The sequence below is a fragment of the Podarcis cretensis genome (genome assembly GCF_951804945.1).
Source record: "Podarcis cretensis genome assembly, chromosome: 4".
Classification (NCBI taxonomy): domain Eukaryota; kingdom Metazoa; phylum Chordata; class Lepidosauria; order Squamata; family Lacertidae; genus Podarcis; species Podarcis cretensis.
The window spans coordinates 542,874-556,868 of NC_137173.1; the positions used below are offsets into that span (position 1 = coordinate 542,874).

Here is a 13,995-nt window from a genome sequence, read left to right on the forward strand (position 1 = left end):
AAGGGACCCCTGACCATTAGGTCCAATCGTGACTGACTCTGGGGTTGCGACGCTCATCTCGCTTTACTGGCCGAGGGAGCCGTGGTCAGCATGACTAAGCCGTTTCTGGCGAACCAGAGCAGTGCACGGAAACGCCGTTTACCTTCCCGCCAGAGCGGTACCTATGTATCTACTTGCACTTTGACGTGCTTCCGAACTGCTAGGTTGGCAGGAGCAGGGACCGAGCAACGGGAGCTCACCCCGTCATTGCGGGGATTCGAACTGCCGACCTTCTGATCGGCAAGTCCTAGGCTCTGGGGTTTAACGCACAGCGCCACCCACATCCCTGAGATACTTATTAGGTCCATAAATTACCATCTCGCATATATTCAACACATAAAACAGCGGCAGTTTGTAGTTGACAAAGGAGAGCTGGACCCAGAAAGGGCCCCATTCCCTTCCGGAGCTGAGGGCCGCATCCAAGCTCCCTCCGGCCCTGGGGGGCCCTCTTCCTCCGGGCCCCCCTCCGCCCTGGCTCCCTGCAGGCGGCCATTGAGGGGTCTCTCTCTCTCTCTCCCTCCCTCCCTGCTCTGAGAGGGCCAGGAGAGACGCAGCAGCAGCAGCAGCAGGCGAGGCTCCGCTTGGGCCTCCCCGCCCGGCCTTTGCCCTTCCCCGTCCCTGGCTGCTTCTCCTCCGGAAGCTTCCCTCCCGCGAGTCCCCGGCTGCAGGGAGGGCCTGGCAGGGAGCCCTTTTTCTCCTCAGAAGAGGCGGGGATGGAGCCAGCCGGGCCCAGACATGGCAGCCGCCCTCCGGCTGAGGCCTTTTCCCGCTCAAAATGGCTCCCTCAGAGCGCTGCCTCCCGGCCGCTCTCCCCACGGCCGTGGCCAGACAGCAGGCAGCCTCTCAGGGGCCTCGGCCCAAGCAAGCTCTGGCGTCTTTCCCTTCCCAGGAGCTCCCGCTGGCGGCCATGCTTCTCCTCCTCCCCCCCATTGCCCTGGGAGGCAGGAGGAGTCAGAGGGATTTCTCCCTCTCCCCCTGATCAGAATAAAAGGCCCCCAAGCTGCTTACAAAAAGAAGACTGGGCCCTTCTGTGCGGAGGTGTTTGCAAGGGCAGTTCTTGTTGTGTATTGAGTCAAAGAACTGAAGCCTTCCGCATGTGATCTTTTCCCAGATACTGAAGCATTATTTATTTATTTATTTATTTATTCATTTATTTATTTTATATTTGAACAGGATTCAGCTCCATGTCATGTTGCTCCTTTGTGCAAAAGGCGGTTTCAATATAACCATATTCCACTGCTGGAATGGCCTGGTGGGTTCTGTCCCAGCCGTTCTGTTGGCGGGGGCCCCCTCCCCCGCAGGCCTGGCCCTCTCCCCTTGAGAACCAAATACAAACTATACAATAATCCCAGGCCCTGGGAACAGAGGGGGAAGAAGGTGGGGGCGGTGGGGTTGGGCCACCCCGGGTGCCATCCTGAGGGGGCTGACATTCGTCGTGCAGCCCGTCTGGCGCCCGCAACTCCAAGCGTACCCCGAGCCTTCGAGGGAAGGGGGAGCTGCGCTGATTTGTCGCTTTGCCCTCTCCCCTGCCTGCCTGCTCTGCGCCATTCAAAGGGAATAAATGCAATTTTGTTACCCTCCGTTGAAAAGAAAACAATAGAGGACACGCAGCAAGCTTTAATTATGATTGCAAGTGAGTAACAGCAGCAGCAGCAGCAGCCCAGAGCTGGACGGACCCTGGAGAGGGCCAGGGCCGTCTTTACCTGGGGGGTGGAAGGGGTGGGGGCCAGGGGCTGCCACTGAAGCCGCCTAAGCTCCTAACCATCTACCTCTTATGAAGTAATAAATAAATCTGATCAAGCTAGAAAAACAAAATGCATATATACCCAGGTATTACTGAGATGTTTACCTACTTTTTCTCTAAAGGACTTGAGACTGTGTGTGCTCATTTACCAAAGATGTGCCGCGCCAGCGGTGGCGTTTGTCAAACTGTTGCAGAAACTCATCTAGACCTGTGAGCTCAGCTCCTCAGCAGCCCCTCTGCCTGAGGGATAATCCCTGGCATCCTGATACCTGAGTGCCAGACAGGTAGCCATTCCAGAAATAACAAACCCAGATGAAGGCAAAAGGGTGGGATGAACTTGGCTGGGAAACAGGGAAATGTAAAATCTCTTTTGTGACACTCGATGGGTGTTTGGTGGAGGGCAAGGGGAACCATGGGGCAGGGTCCAGGATGCTCAGATTACTGCCACCAGATGTATGAGTGATGTAGTTTGGGGGGGTGTAACCTGGGGATTAGCAGCTAATAAAACTTTGGGTTCTCTTTTGTTCAGGGCTTCCATCCTCTTCCACCTGGTGGCAGGTGGGAGTCCTGTCGCCAGAGTCTTCAATCAAGACCAATTTGCTCTGCTATTCCTGGCCGGTGTCCTTGTTTTTTGTCCAAGGGAGACTCAGATTTCTCCGTTAACAATTAACTAAATTTGGGGGAATCATGGGGCAGGTCTTTGCACCCCGGTAGAGCATATGCTAAAGACAGCCCTGGAGGGGGCTTTGACTCCCGAGCGCAGCCAAGCATAGGATCGGGTCTGCACAGAAAGTGAGGGGTGGTGACACCTGCGGGCAAGGAAAGACAACCAGCGCTGGACTTCCCTGGGCTTCCCGGCAGCAGAGAGGCAACGTCCCCTTGACGAGAAGCGCCTGGGACGAGGAGGGCGGGAGGGGCGCCATGCAGCGGAGTGGGGGGGGGGTCGGCAGTCACCCCTCCAGTCCAGCCCTGGGGGTGTAACGTAAAAAACAAAAACAAAGACACCAACCAGGATAACCTGGAGCAAAAGAGCAGCCTGTGGGCTTGGTCTCTATTGATCTGTTGCAACAGGGTGTTCCCCTCACTTGCAGGAGAGGGGAGGGACCCAGAAAAATGGTGTGCAAGGCCTCAGAAAGACTTTTGAAATTGCCACCCTGTAGATCAAGACCCCCCCCCCATTCCTCCCATTTCTGAATTCCAGGAGGAGCTTCCTTGCCTCCTGCAAAGCCCTTTTCCCTGCAAACTGTCCCTCTGGTTTCTGGCCAAGGGAAGGAGATGCTCTGAGCCCAACCGAGAGCCTCACCCCCAAAAGGATATCTGGGCATTGAGGGAGCCAGGGGGGCAGCTGCCCCCCTGAATCCATAGAAAAATAAGAATCAGAGGGCTGAGCTGGGGGACTCGGCTTGGCAAGGGTTAAAGGGAAGTGAGCTGCCTTCCTAGAGAGGCCAGGAAGCAAGGGGGGGCAGGTCCTCCAGAGCCAAGCCCCCCCCTCCCCAGTCCTTTCCTGCTTTGGTGTCTCTCCTGCAAGGGCTGCCTCGCTCCCCCCTCCTGGGATCTGGTGAGTCTCCTCTCTCTCTCTGGGATCTGGTGGGGGTCCCAGGGCTGCAGCAGGGGAGGAGGCCTGGGGGGGGCCTGATCTGCTCCTGCAGGGGAGGGGGGACCCCAAGTCAGGGAGGAGGAGAGGGTCCTGCCAGGGAGGGGCCAGGGCTGCCACGCTCTCCTTCCTGCAGAGCAGAGGATCCCAAACTCATTTGGCCTTTCGCCCCCCCCTTCAGAAAAACAATGACTCCCCCAAAATCTCATTTCTTTAAACAAAGGGGTCCCTGGGACTTTAACTCTGTGTGACGTTGCTCAGCATCACTGCAGAACAGAGGAAACATCTGCAAATGGTTTTCCAAAGCTGGACGAGGAGGTGGACTAGCCCCCCCCCCAAAAAAAAAGGTGGGAAAGAGAGGCCAGGAATAAAGAGAGGGATCCCAGTCTGGCTGCTGCAATGGGGACCAGTTTCCCAGTGTCTCCCAGGGCAGCTCCCCACAGAGGCCACTGCAGCAATCCCCTCGCACCCAGAGCAGGGCATCCCAGGACCACATCCTCTCTCTCCCAAAGGGGTTGTTGATGGCAAAGCAGCCGGAAATGGGCGCTGCTACTCACTGAGCCTCCAGGGACCTGGGCATCAGTGGCTGAGCGTGTGTTAAGCCATCTAAGAGAATAATCATAATAAATTAGCTGCCTAAATTCCAAAGGAGATGTATTTGGCCCCACCCACTTGGCCCTCAGGGGGTTGACTAGATACATACCTGGCCCTCAGAGCAAAGAAAAAGGGACCCCACCCCAGGAGTCTGTCTTGAGAGCGGCAGAGAGTCCAAGAGCAAGAAAAGGAGACAAAAGCAGGGGGGAAATGTGCCCTGAAGTGGGGGTGGGGGGAGAACAACTCCTGAGGATGAGGACCCCCACTAGAGCCAAGCATCCATTTTTCAAATGACTCCCTTGTCAGTCAGTTCTGACTTCATGCATTGACTGGAAGGCAGGAGCAACCAGGCTGATTCATCTGCCAGAAACCCCTTCAGTTGCCTCCACATTTTGCATTCCTCCTCCTCTTTCTTTTCAAAAAGGTATCTCATGGTTTGGGCTCTGGTACCGTCCAGTCCTGATTCCTGGCAAGTCTCATCCATGCTTGTTCAGGGATCTGTTTCTTCTCCTGACCTACAAATTCTGTAACAGAACAATGTATTTGCTTTCTAGGATTTGCTAGAGCTTCTCATTGAGACGGACAGAACTTGGCAGAAGACCAAAGGGTTCCTTCCGATCTCTCAGAGGCTTCCTGAGAGCACAGATGGATGAGCAAGACCCAGCTGGCCCTGAAGAAGGAAGAGGCCATGCCAAGCAAACTGGGAGCAGTGGGGGATTCTGGGAAAACTCTGTGCGGAAAATCCTGGGTGAGGAGGACACCCTCCGCTCAAAGGTGCAGAGCCAGCAGGTGAGGCAGTTCTGCTTCCAGGAGGCCAAAGGACCGCGAGAGGTTTGCAGCCGACTCTACCACCTTGACCGTCAGTGGCTGAAGCCAGAAAGGCACACGAAAGCTGAGATGCTGGACCTGGTGATCTTGGAGCAGTTCCTGGCTGTCCTTCCCCCGGAGATGGAGAGCTGGGTGAGGGAGTGTGGAGCAGAGACCAGTTCCCAGGCAGTGGCCCTGGCCGAAGGTTTCCTCCTGAGTCAGGCAGAGGAGAGAAAACAGGTGAGAGAGACTTTCCTCTGGATACTATCTTGACCAGAGCCAGGGCCTTTTCGGATGTGGCTCCGTCCTGGTGGAACGCTCTCTCACAAGAGACCAGGGCACTGCAGGGTTTGACATCTTTCCTCAGAGCATGCAAGACAGAGCTGTTCCGCCAGGCCTTCAGGGTTCAGGGTTCAGTCTGATTCTTTTCTTTCAGTACAAGAATAAGCAATAAAGAGGCTTCCTACCCCGCTCACACCTCCTTTATAAGACCGGTGGTAACAGTCGTTGGCCCTAGCGAATATTAATGGTAAAGGTAAAGGTACCCCTGCCCGTTCGGGCCAGTCTGGCCAGACTCTAGGGTTGTGCGCTCATCTCACTCTAGAGGCCGGGAGCCAGCGCTGTCCGCAGACACTTCCGGGTCACGTGGCCAGCGTGACAAGCTGCATCTGGAGAGCCAGCGCAGCACACGGAAACGCCGTTTACCTTCCCGCTGGTAAGCGGTCCCTATTTATCTACTTGCACCCGGAGGTTCTTTCGAACTGCTAGGATGGCAGGCGCTGGGACTGAACGACGGGAGCGCACCCCGCCACAGGGATTCGAACCGCCGACCATGCGATCTGCAAGTTCTAGGCGCTGAGGTTTTAACCACTCTCAGTTTTACTTGACTTGATCATGGATGGAGGATTTGACCTGGCATGTGTAACAGAGACTTGGTTGGATGAAGCAGATGGGCCTGTTCTTGCCGCTGCTTGTCCACCAGGTTTCTCTTACACACAGCAACCCAGGTCATGTGGGTGGGGAGGGGGGGTTGCAGTGATTTTTAGGAAGTCATTAGTTTGCAGCAGGCGTCCTATTGGGAAGACCCAATTTTCCGAGTGCATGTTCATAGAATCACAGAATCATAGAGTTGGAAGAGACCCCAAGGGCCATGGAGTCCAACCCCCTGCCAAGCAGGAAACACCATCAGAGCACTCCTGACATATGGTTGTCAAGCCTCTGCTTAAAGACCTCCAAAGAAGGAGACTCCACCACACTCCTTGGCAGCAAATTCCACTGTCAAACAGCTCTTACTGTCAGGAAGTTCTTCCTAATGTTTAGGTGGAATCTTCTTTCTTGTAGTTTGGATCCATTGCTCCGTGTCCGCTTCTCTGGAGCAGCAGAAAACAGCCTTTCTCCCTCCTCCTCCCTCCTCCTTTTACAGTATATATTTGAACATGGCTATCATATCACCCCTTAACCTCCTCTTCTCCAGGCTAAACATGCCCAGCTCCCTTAGCCGTTCCTCATAAGGCATCATTTCCAGGCCTTTGACCATTTTGGTTGCCCTCCTCTGGACACGTTCCAGTTTGTCAGTGTCCTTCGATCCTTATTTGCATAACTTCAAATATCTTTAATACGGTCAATGACCAGAAAACAATTTATAAAAATATGACATTATAAGTAGTATTGAGCTACAAATAACAGTGGAAATATAGCCAATTCACAGAATTGGTGCTTATATTTATGACCAGGTTTCGACGTTTAAGGTTTTAAAAATTCAATTCAAATGTCACTACTGTTTATTATCGTTCTTTCGATGTTTACAATTTGAACTCCGTTGCTGACATCATTGCTCGTCTTATTCTTGTTGCAATGTAACAGTACTTTGCCACAGGCCTGTTAATTTCGGGCTCTTTATCAGCTAGGAGGTGTCTGATATAGGTGTCGTCTGTACTACGGGGTATTTTCCTCAGAATCGGTTCGATCAGCTCCTTTCTTAAGTCTCGATATAATGGGCAGTGTAAGATGACATGCCCGATGGTTTCGATTTCGTTGCTGTTACAGGGACATAATCTTTGTTCAATCGGTATTTTGTTGTATCTTCCCTCTAGGAGAGCTGAAGGGAGAGCGTTAAAGCGGGCCCTGGAAAATGCCCATCGGTGTTTAGCGTTGTGTAGTACTTTGAGATAGCATCAGGGAAAGTAGTCCAACCGGTGAGTTGTTAAGTCTTAGCCAAGTGCATAAGGTTCTTATCCATACTTTGGCTTTGATGCTGTATAAGCCCGCTTCCAGTCATAGGGCGGCGTTTGGGACGCATTTAGGTGTTTACAGGAGTGATCTAAGGAAACCTGATTGTATCTTTTCATATGGGTCTAGATTAGAGAGGGAGACGAGCGGTGCGCCATATAGTATTTGTGCTGTTGGTTTGGCAGCGAATAGTTTAATTGTAGCAGGAATGAAATTTCCTCCCGTTGTATGATGGAATCTTAGAATTGCTGTTGTACTTTTTTGTGCTGTGGAGGAGCTGTAATTTATGTGGGCAGTCTTCTTCCTTGATGCTTGGAATATGACTCCTAGGTATTTAAAGCATGACACTTGTTTGATCTCCTGATTGTCTAATTTCCATCTGTATATTTTTCTTTTGTTCGAGAAAACCATGATTTTTGTTTTTTGGTAGTTCACTGCTAGTTTCTCTTCTCTACAGTATTGTGATAAGCTGTTAAGGGCTCTTTTGAGGCCCTTCTGAGTCTGGGACAGTATAACCGCATCGTCTGCATAGAGTAGGATAGGCAGTTTTTGGTCTGCTAATTTTGGGGCGTGTATATCCGCTCCTTGTAGGTGGTCTATTAGGGAGTTTATATAGATGTTGAACAAAAAGGGGGCCAAGATGCATTCTTGTTTAACTCCCTTTGTTGTTCTAATGAAATTAGAGAGTTGACCTTCTTGGCTACATCTTATACGAAGTCGTGTGTTGTTGTACAGTTTGGATATTAGCAGCAGCAGACGTCGGTCTATGGATGATTTGTTCAGTTTGTCCCAGAGTCGGGTTCTTGAGATGGAGTCAAAGGCTGATTTAAAAACTACAAATGCTGCGAATAGGTGGTGATTGTGATGCAACATGTATTTCTCAGCTAGGTGCTGTAAGATCAGGCAGTGATCTATTGTGGATCTCCCCTGTCTAAATCCTGCCTGTGCATCATCAAGAATCTTCGCTCCTTCTATCCATTCGAACAGTTTCTCGCTGAGGTGTTTAGCATATAATTTACTTATTATATTCAGGAGGCTTATAGGTCTATAATTGGAGGGATCATCCCTCAAGCCTCATTTGTAAATGGGAATAATGATGGAAGTCCCCCAGTCGTATGGAATCTGTGCAGTTCTATCTATATATGTGAACAGAGAGGCTAGCACGGGGGCCCACCAGGTCGCATTGGTTTTAAAAAGTTCCGCTGGTATACAGTCGATTCCGGGGGCTTACCCATTCTTTAGTTGGTCAATCAGTAGGTGAGTCTCTGTTGTTGAGATTGCTGGCCATGGCTGTATCTGGTCTTCCGGTATGTCTAATGCATAGGACTCATCGCTAGATTTCTCGTAAAGATTATGGAAGTGTGTTTCCCAGGCTTTCATTGATATGCAGCAGGATAGTTGTGATAGGCCCCTATCCGGTTGTACAGCAACGATTCTCCAGAATAATGATGGGCTACTGGAATTGGAGGCCTCTATCAGTTGCTGCCATAATAACTTCATTGCGTACCTTTTCTTTTGTGTCAGGAGTTTTTTGTAACTTCTTTTGGCTTCAAGCATCTTTTGTCTGTTATCCTCTGTGGGATTATCCTTATGACATATAAAGGAGTGGATCAATGATTCACAGTGTCCTTCTTGAACTGTGGTGCCCAGAACTGGACACAGTACTCCAGGTGAGGTCTGACCAGAGCAGAATACAGTGGCACTATTACTTCCCTTGATCTAGATGCTATACTCCTATTGATGCAGCCCAGAATTGCATTGGCTTTTTTAGCTGCCGCGTCACACTGTTGGCTCATGTCAAGTTTGTGGTCAACCAAGACTCCTAGATCCTTTTCACATGTACAGTGGTGCCCCGCAAGACGAATGCCTCGCAAGACGAAAAACTCGCTAGACAAAAGAGTTTTCCGTTTTTGAGGTGCTTCACAAGACGAATCTCCCTATGGGCTTGCTTCGCAAGACGATAACGTCTTGCAAGTTCTTGCGAGTTTCTCCCCTTTTCCCCCTTTTTCTAAGCCGCTAATAGCGCTAATCCGCTAAGCCGCTAATAGCCGTGCTTCGCAAGACGAAAAAACCGCAAGACGAAGAGACTCGCGGAACGAATTAATTTCGTCTTGCGAGGCACCACTGTACTGCTCTCAAGCCAGGTGTCCCCCATCTTGTATCTGTGCCTCTCATTTCTTTTGCCCAAGTGCAATACTTTACATTTCTCCCTGTTAAAATTCATCTTGTTTGTTTTGGCCCAGTTGTCTAATCTGTCAAGGTCGTTTTGAAGTGTGATCCTGTCCTCTGGGGTATTAGCCACCCCTCCCAGTTTGGTGTCATCTGCAAATTTGATCAGGATGCCCTTGAGTCCATCATCCAAGTCGTTGATAAAGATGTTGAATAAGACCGGGCCCAAGACAGAACCCTGTGGCACCCCACTAGTCACTCTTCTCCAGGATGAAGAGGAACCATTGATGAGCACCCTTTGGGTTCGGTCAGTCAGCCAGTTATAAATCCACTGAGTGGTAGCATAGTCAAGTCCATATTTTACCAGCCGCTTTACAAGAATAGCATGGGGCACCTTGTCAAATGCCTTGCTGAAATCAAGGTAGGCTACATCCACTGCGTTCCCTTCATCTACCAGGCTGGTAATTCTGTCAAAAAACGAGATCAGGTTAGTCTGACACGACTTATTTTTCAGAAATCCATGCTGACTATTGGTGATGACAGTATTCCTTTCTAGGTGCTCACAGACTGTTTGCTTAATGTTCTGCTCCAGAATCTTCCCTGGTATTGATGTCAGACTGACTGGGCGGTAATTATTTGGGTCCTCTCTTTTCCCCTTTTTGAAAATAGGGACAACATTTGCCCTCCTCCAGTCTGCTGGGACTTCGTCTGTTCTCCAGGAATTCTCAAAGATGACTGCCAGTGGTTCTTGCAGTCAAAGATGACTGTCAGTGGTTCTGGCAGTGGTTCAAAGATGAGTGCCAGTGTTCTGGAAGTTGGGCAATAGAGTGCAGGATTCCTTTTGGTGTACCGACCTCCCCACTGCACCAAGGATTCCCTGCCCGAGCTGCTTCAGGTCGTGGCGGATGTTCTCCTGGAGATACCTAGTTTGGTTGTCCTAGGGGATTTTAATATTCATGCCAACACGACCTTACAAGGGGCCACTCGGGACTTCATGGAAAGCATGGCCTCCATGGGGCTGTCCCTGAATAAGTCTGGCCCAACCCATAGCCGCGAACATGCCATGGACCTGATGTTTACCTCTATGGATGTTGGTGACCTGACACTAAGTAAAAACGAAACGAAAGAAGTGCCATGGTCAGACCACTTCCTGGTGCAACTTGACTTCTCCGTGACCCTTCCCCTCTGCAGGTAGGTGGGACCGATTCAGATGGTCCGCCCCCGCCACTTAATGGATCCAAATGGTTTCCAGAGAGTGGTAGGGGATGCTTTATCCCATGTTGATGGCCTTTCAGCTGATTCCCTGGGGGCCCGCTGGAATGTGGAGTTAACCAGGGCTATTGACTGTTTCGCTCCGAAGCGCCCTCTCCGATTGCATGGAGCCCAGAGAGCCCCGTGGTTTTCCACGGATCTGAGGGCACTAAAACAATCGTTGAGACGGCTATTGTGCCGGTGGCGGATGACCTATTCTAAAGCTGACCAGACACAGGTTAGAGCTCAATGTCGAGCCTACCAAGTGGCGGCAGCGACGACGAAGACTTTCTTCACCGCCTCTATTTAATCTGCAGAAAACAGCAGCAGGAGACTTTTAGCGGAACCACCTGCTACATCGGGGCCCAGTACGGGCCACATGATCTCCTGCCATAATTTTGCAAAGTTTTTTGGGATCAGGGCCGGGGCGGGAGAGTGCTAGAGTCCTGTCTAGTCAAATTGCATGGGATCAATTCCAATCTGTTACCCCCGAGGATGTGGACAGGCTGCTTGGACGAGTGAAGCCAACCACCTGTCTCCTGGATCCTTGCCCATCCTGGCTTATAAAAGCTAGCCTGGAAGGGCTGGGCGATGGGCTTCATGGGGTGGTGAATGCTTCCCTCTGTGAGGGAGCCTTTCCAGACCCGCTGAAAGAGGCGGTTATTAAACCGCTTCTTTAAAAAACATCTTTAGATGCGGCCACGATGGCCAACTATCGCCCAGTCTCAAATCTTCCATTCTTGGGCAAGGCGATTGAGCGAGCGGTTGCTGAACAACTCCAGGCACGCCTGGAAGAAGCAGACCATTTGGATCCTTTCAAGTCGGGATTCAGGCCTCATCACGGGACTGAAACTGCCTTGGTCGCACTGGTTGATGATCTCCGGCGGGCTAGGGACAAAGGTGAGAGCTGTTTCCTAGTTCTGCTGGATCTCTCAGTGGCGTTTGATACCATCGACCATAACATCCTTCTGGACCGTCTTGAGGGGCTGGGAGCTGGGGGCACTGTCATACAGTGGTTCCGCTCCTTCCTCCTGGGCCGTGTTCAGAAAGTGGTGGTGGGGGATGAGTGTTCAGACCCCTGGGCTCTCACTTGTGGGGTGCCTCAGGGTTCTGTTCTCTCCCCCATGCTTTTCAACATCTACATGAGCATATAACGCTTCGTCTGATTGGCCAATTCTGGCATTTAAATCCCCAGCCAGCAGCACTGCCGCTGCAGGAGTTTGATTCATTAGCTCATCGACATATGATTGTAGCCTATGCCAGATGTTTTTGATAAGCTGCTTGCCTCTTTGGGGAGGGGCATATATATTAATCAATAGAAGTGTGCAATATCTGCATTTCATTAATAATGCCATGGCCACACTTCTCAGAGGTTCCAGCTCGCCGAAAGATGCTCTCAGCCTTGTGGATATTAGAATGCCTAGCCCACCCTTAACTCGTCCCCCTTTGTTGCTTGGTGAACCTGCGAGCGAAAATGAGGCAAAACCATTTACATCTAAATCCCCTGTTAGCCATGTCTCTTGCAGGAAGACTATATCATGATCTTGAATAAAATTGACAAATGATTGGTCAGTCGCCTTGTTGAGCCAATCAGCAATGTTCCATGATAAAAAATTAAGATTGGCTTTATCACAGTCGAGTCTTTGTCAATTATTAGCTAACGTACTTTTAGGGTTTGTCGCTTTGTGTATCAGTCGCCTATCGTCTTTGTATGGCGGGCTATCCAGCCGCTCTATGATTTCAATAGGTGGATGCAAAGTGCTCACGTTTGTTTATCTTTATTATGCATAAATTCCTTCTGTGGATATTCTGTTGCGGCCTGATTTTGGCCCAATTCTGTATCATCTAGGTATCTCATTTTGTCCCGTACGTCTGGTGGGGTCACCTTAGGGATATTTCTCCTTCGGGGGGGTGATGGAATGCTCTCCTTGGAGGGTGGCACATTCTCTCTTGGTGGAAAGTTAATCTCCGCTTTAATCTGAAGGTTACATGTTGTGGTCTTTTTTTGGTCCCCCTTAATAACCTCGTTGCCTGAAGCTCTCTCGGCCAGCTTATCTCTTAGCTTGTCTAGTCTTCCCAAGATGTCAGTTTGTATTAATGGTGGGAACATCCAGAATTGGTCAATTAGGATATTTTCTTCCATAGTAAAGGAATCCTCACCTTTGCTCACAAGGCATTGCGGATTCTGTTTGTCAGGCCAGAATTTTGGGAGTTGTTTCCCCTTTCTAAGATTTGCCTGCTTAGTTTTCAAAAGGGGGCCCAAAGGAGCCTTATTTTCAAAGAGCCTAAGTATTGTTATCCGTGCTTTTAAAAAGGCAGGTCTTGACCTAAAAATAAACTTGGCCAGGTTCTGATCCCTAAAAGTGGTCAGTGCTCTCACTGAGTGACCATCATAATGTAGATATTCCACCGAGGTGATATCATTAGACTTAACCATTCCTGGCAGTATGTCATTTAGGCTAGATACAAAGTTCATTATTCGCTGTTTCCCTGTAAGGAAGCCCTTAGGCTTCGGGAAGTTCGTGAGTACCAATTTTGGGGGGTTTAGGATCAAATTCCAATCTCTTTCCTGACTAGAGGCTTCCCAGGTCTGAAGGGGGGAATCATCTCTACTAAACGCTTCCTAAATTGGTGGAGTGGATGGAAAGAGAGCATATTCCATCAGAAGCTCAAGCTGGTTTTAGAGCAAAGCGTTCAACTATAGACCAGGCCCTTATCCTTCAACACCTGGCAGACAAATACTCTAGAAAAGGGGGGTCTTTATATGCAGCTTTTGTCGATTTTAAATCGGCTTTTGATCTAATACCAAGGGACAGACTCTGGGAAAAGCTTGGCGCTACAAACATAGATAAACGCTTATTACGCCTTATCCGTGGTCTATACGAAAACACCAGGGTGAGGGTAAGATGCGATCGGTCAGGCCATCTAACTAAAGAAATTCAAACGCACTATGGGGTTAAACAAGGATGTGTTCTCGCGCCAACGCTATTTAATTTTTATATCAACTCTCTAGCGGTAAATATGGCGAAAGAGGATGCCCACCCTCCCAAACTGGCAGGTATGCCCCTCCCGGTGCTTCTGTATGTGGACGACGCAGTCCTACTCTCCTTTTCCTGCGTTGGCTTGAGGAAGCTTTTGAGATCACTTGCTGACTATTGTCAAGCGGAACAACTATCAATAAATTACAGCAAATCTAAAATTATGGTGTTCTCAAAAAAAAGAAGGAAACACAAATGGAGAATTAATGGTCAACCTATTGACCAGGTAGCAACTTTCAAATACCTGGGAATAACTTTTCAGGAAAGGGTCTCGTGGCACCAACAGATGAAAAACGCCATTGCCAACGCAGGAAGGGCCAATAAAGCCCTTACAAGATTCTTTCATGGGAAAGGGGGAAAATATGTTCCGGCGGCCTCCCAGGTTTTTGCTGCAAAAATACTCCCATAACTCACTTATGGATCCCAGGTCTGCAGTTTTAAAAATTTTGCGCCTATGGAGACAACCACCCGTTAACGCGCGGCTGTGGATTCTAAAGATACACTACTGGTTAAAACTTATTTTTCCCCCG

General features: G+C 49.9%; 1 protein-coding gene across 4 annotated transcripts in view; it reads left to right on the forward strand.

Annotated features, from left to right (window-relative positions):
- Positions 1-3,180: 3,180 nt before the first annotated feature.
- LOC307214744 (uncharacterized protein) overlaps positions 3,181-13,995 on the forward strand; it is a gene marked incomplete at its 5' end in the record, with an annotated part of 63,710 nt that continues 52,895 nt past the window's right edge. The window contains 2 exons of one of the 4 annotated variants that reach the window (XM_079973708.1): positions 3,181-3,341; positions 4,396-5,018. In XM_079973708.1, the coding sequence (XP_079829834.1) occupies positions 4,617-5,018 (402 nt within the window). Of the gene's footprint in view, positions 3,342-4,374; positions 5,019-13,995 lie in introns of those variants that run through there. The other 3 variants (XM_079973709.1, XM_079973710.1, XM_079973706.1) reach the window with 3 other exon arrangements.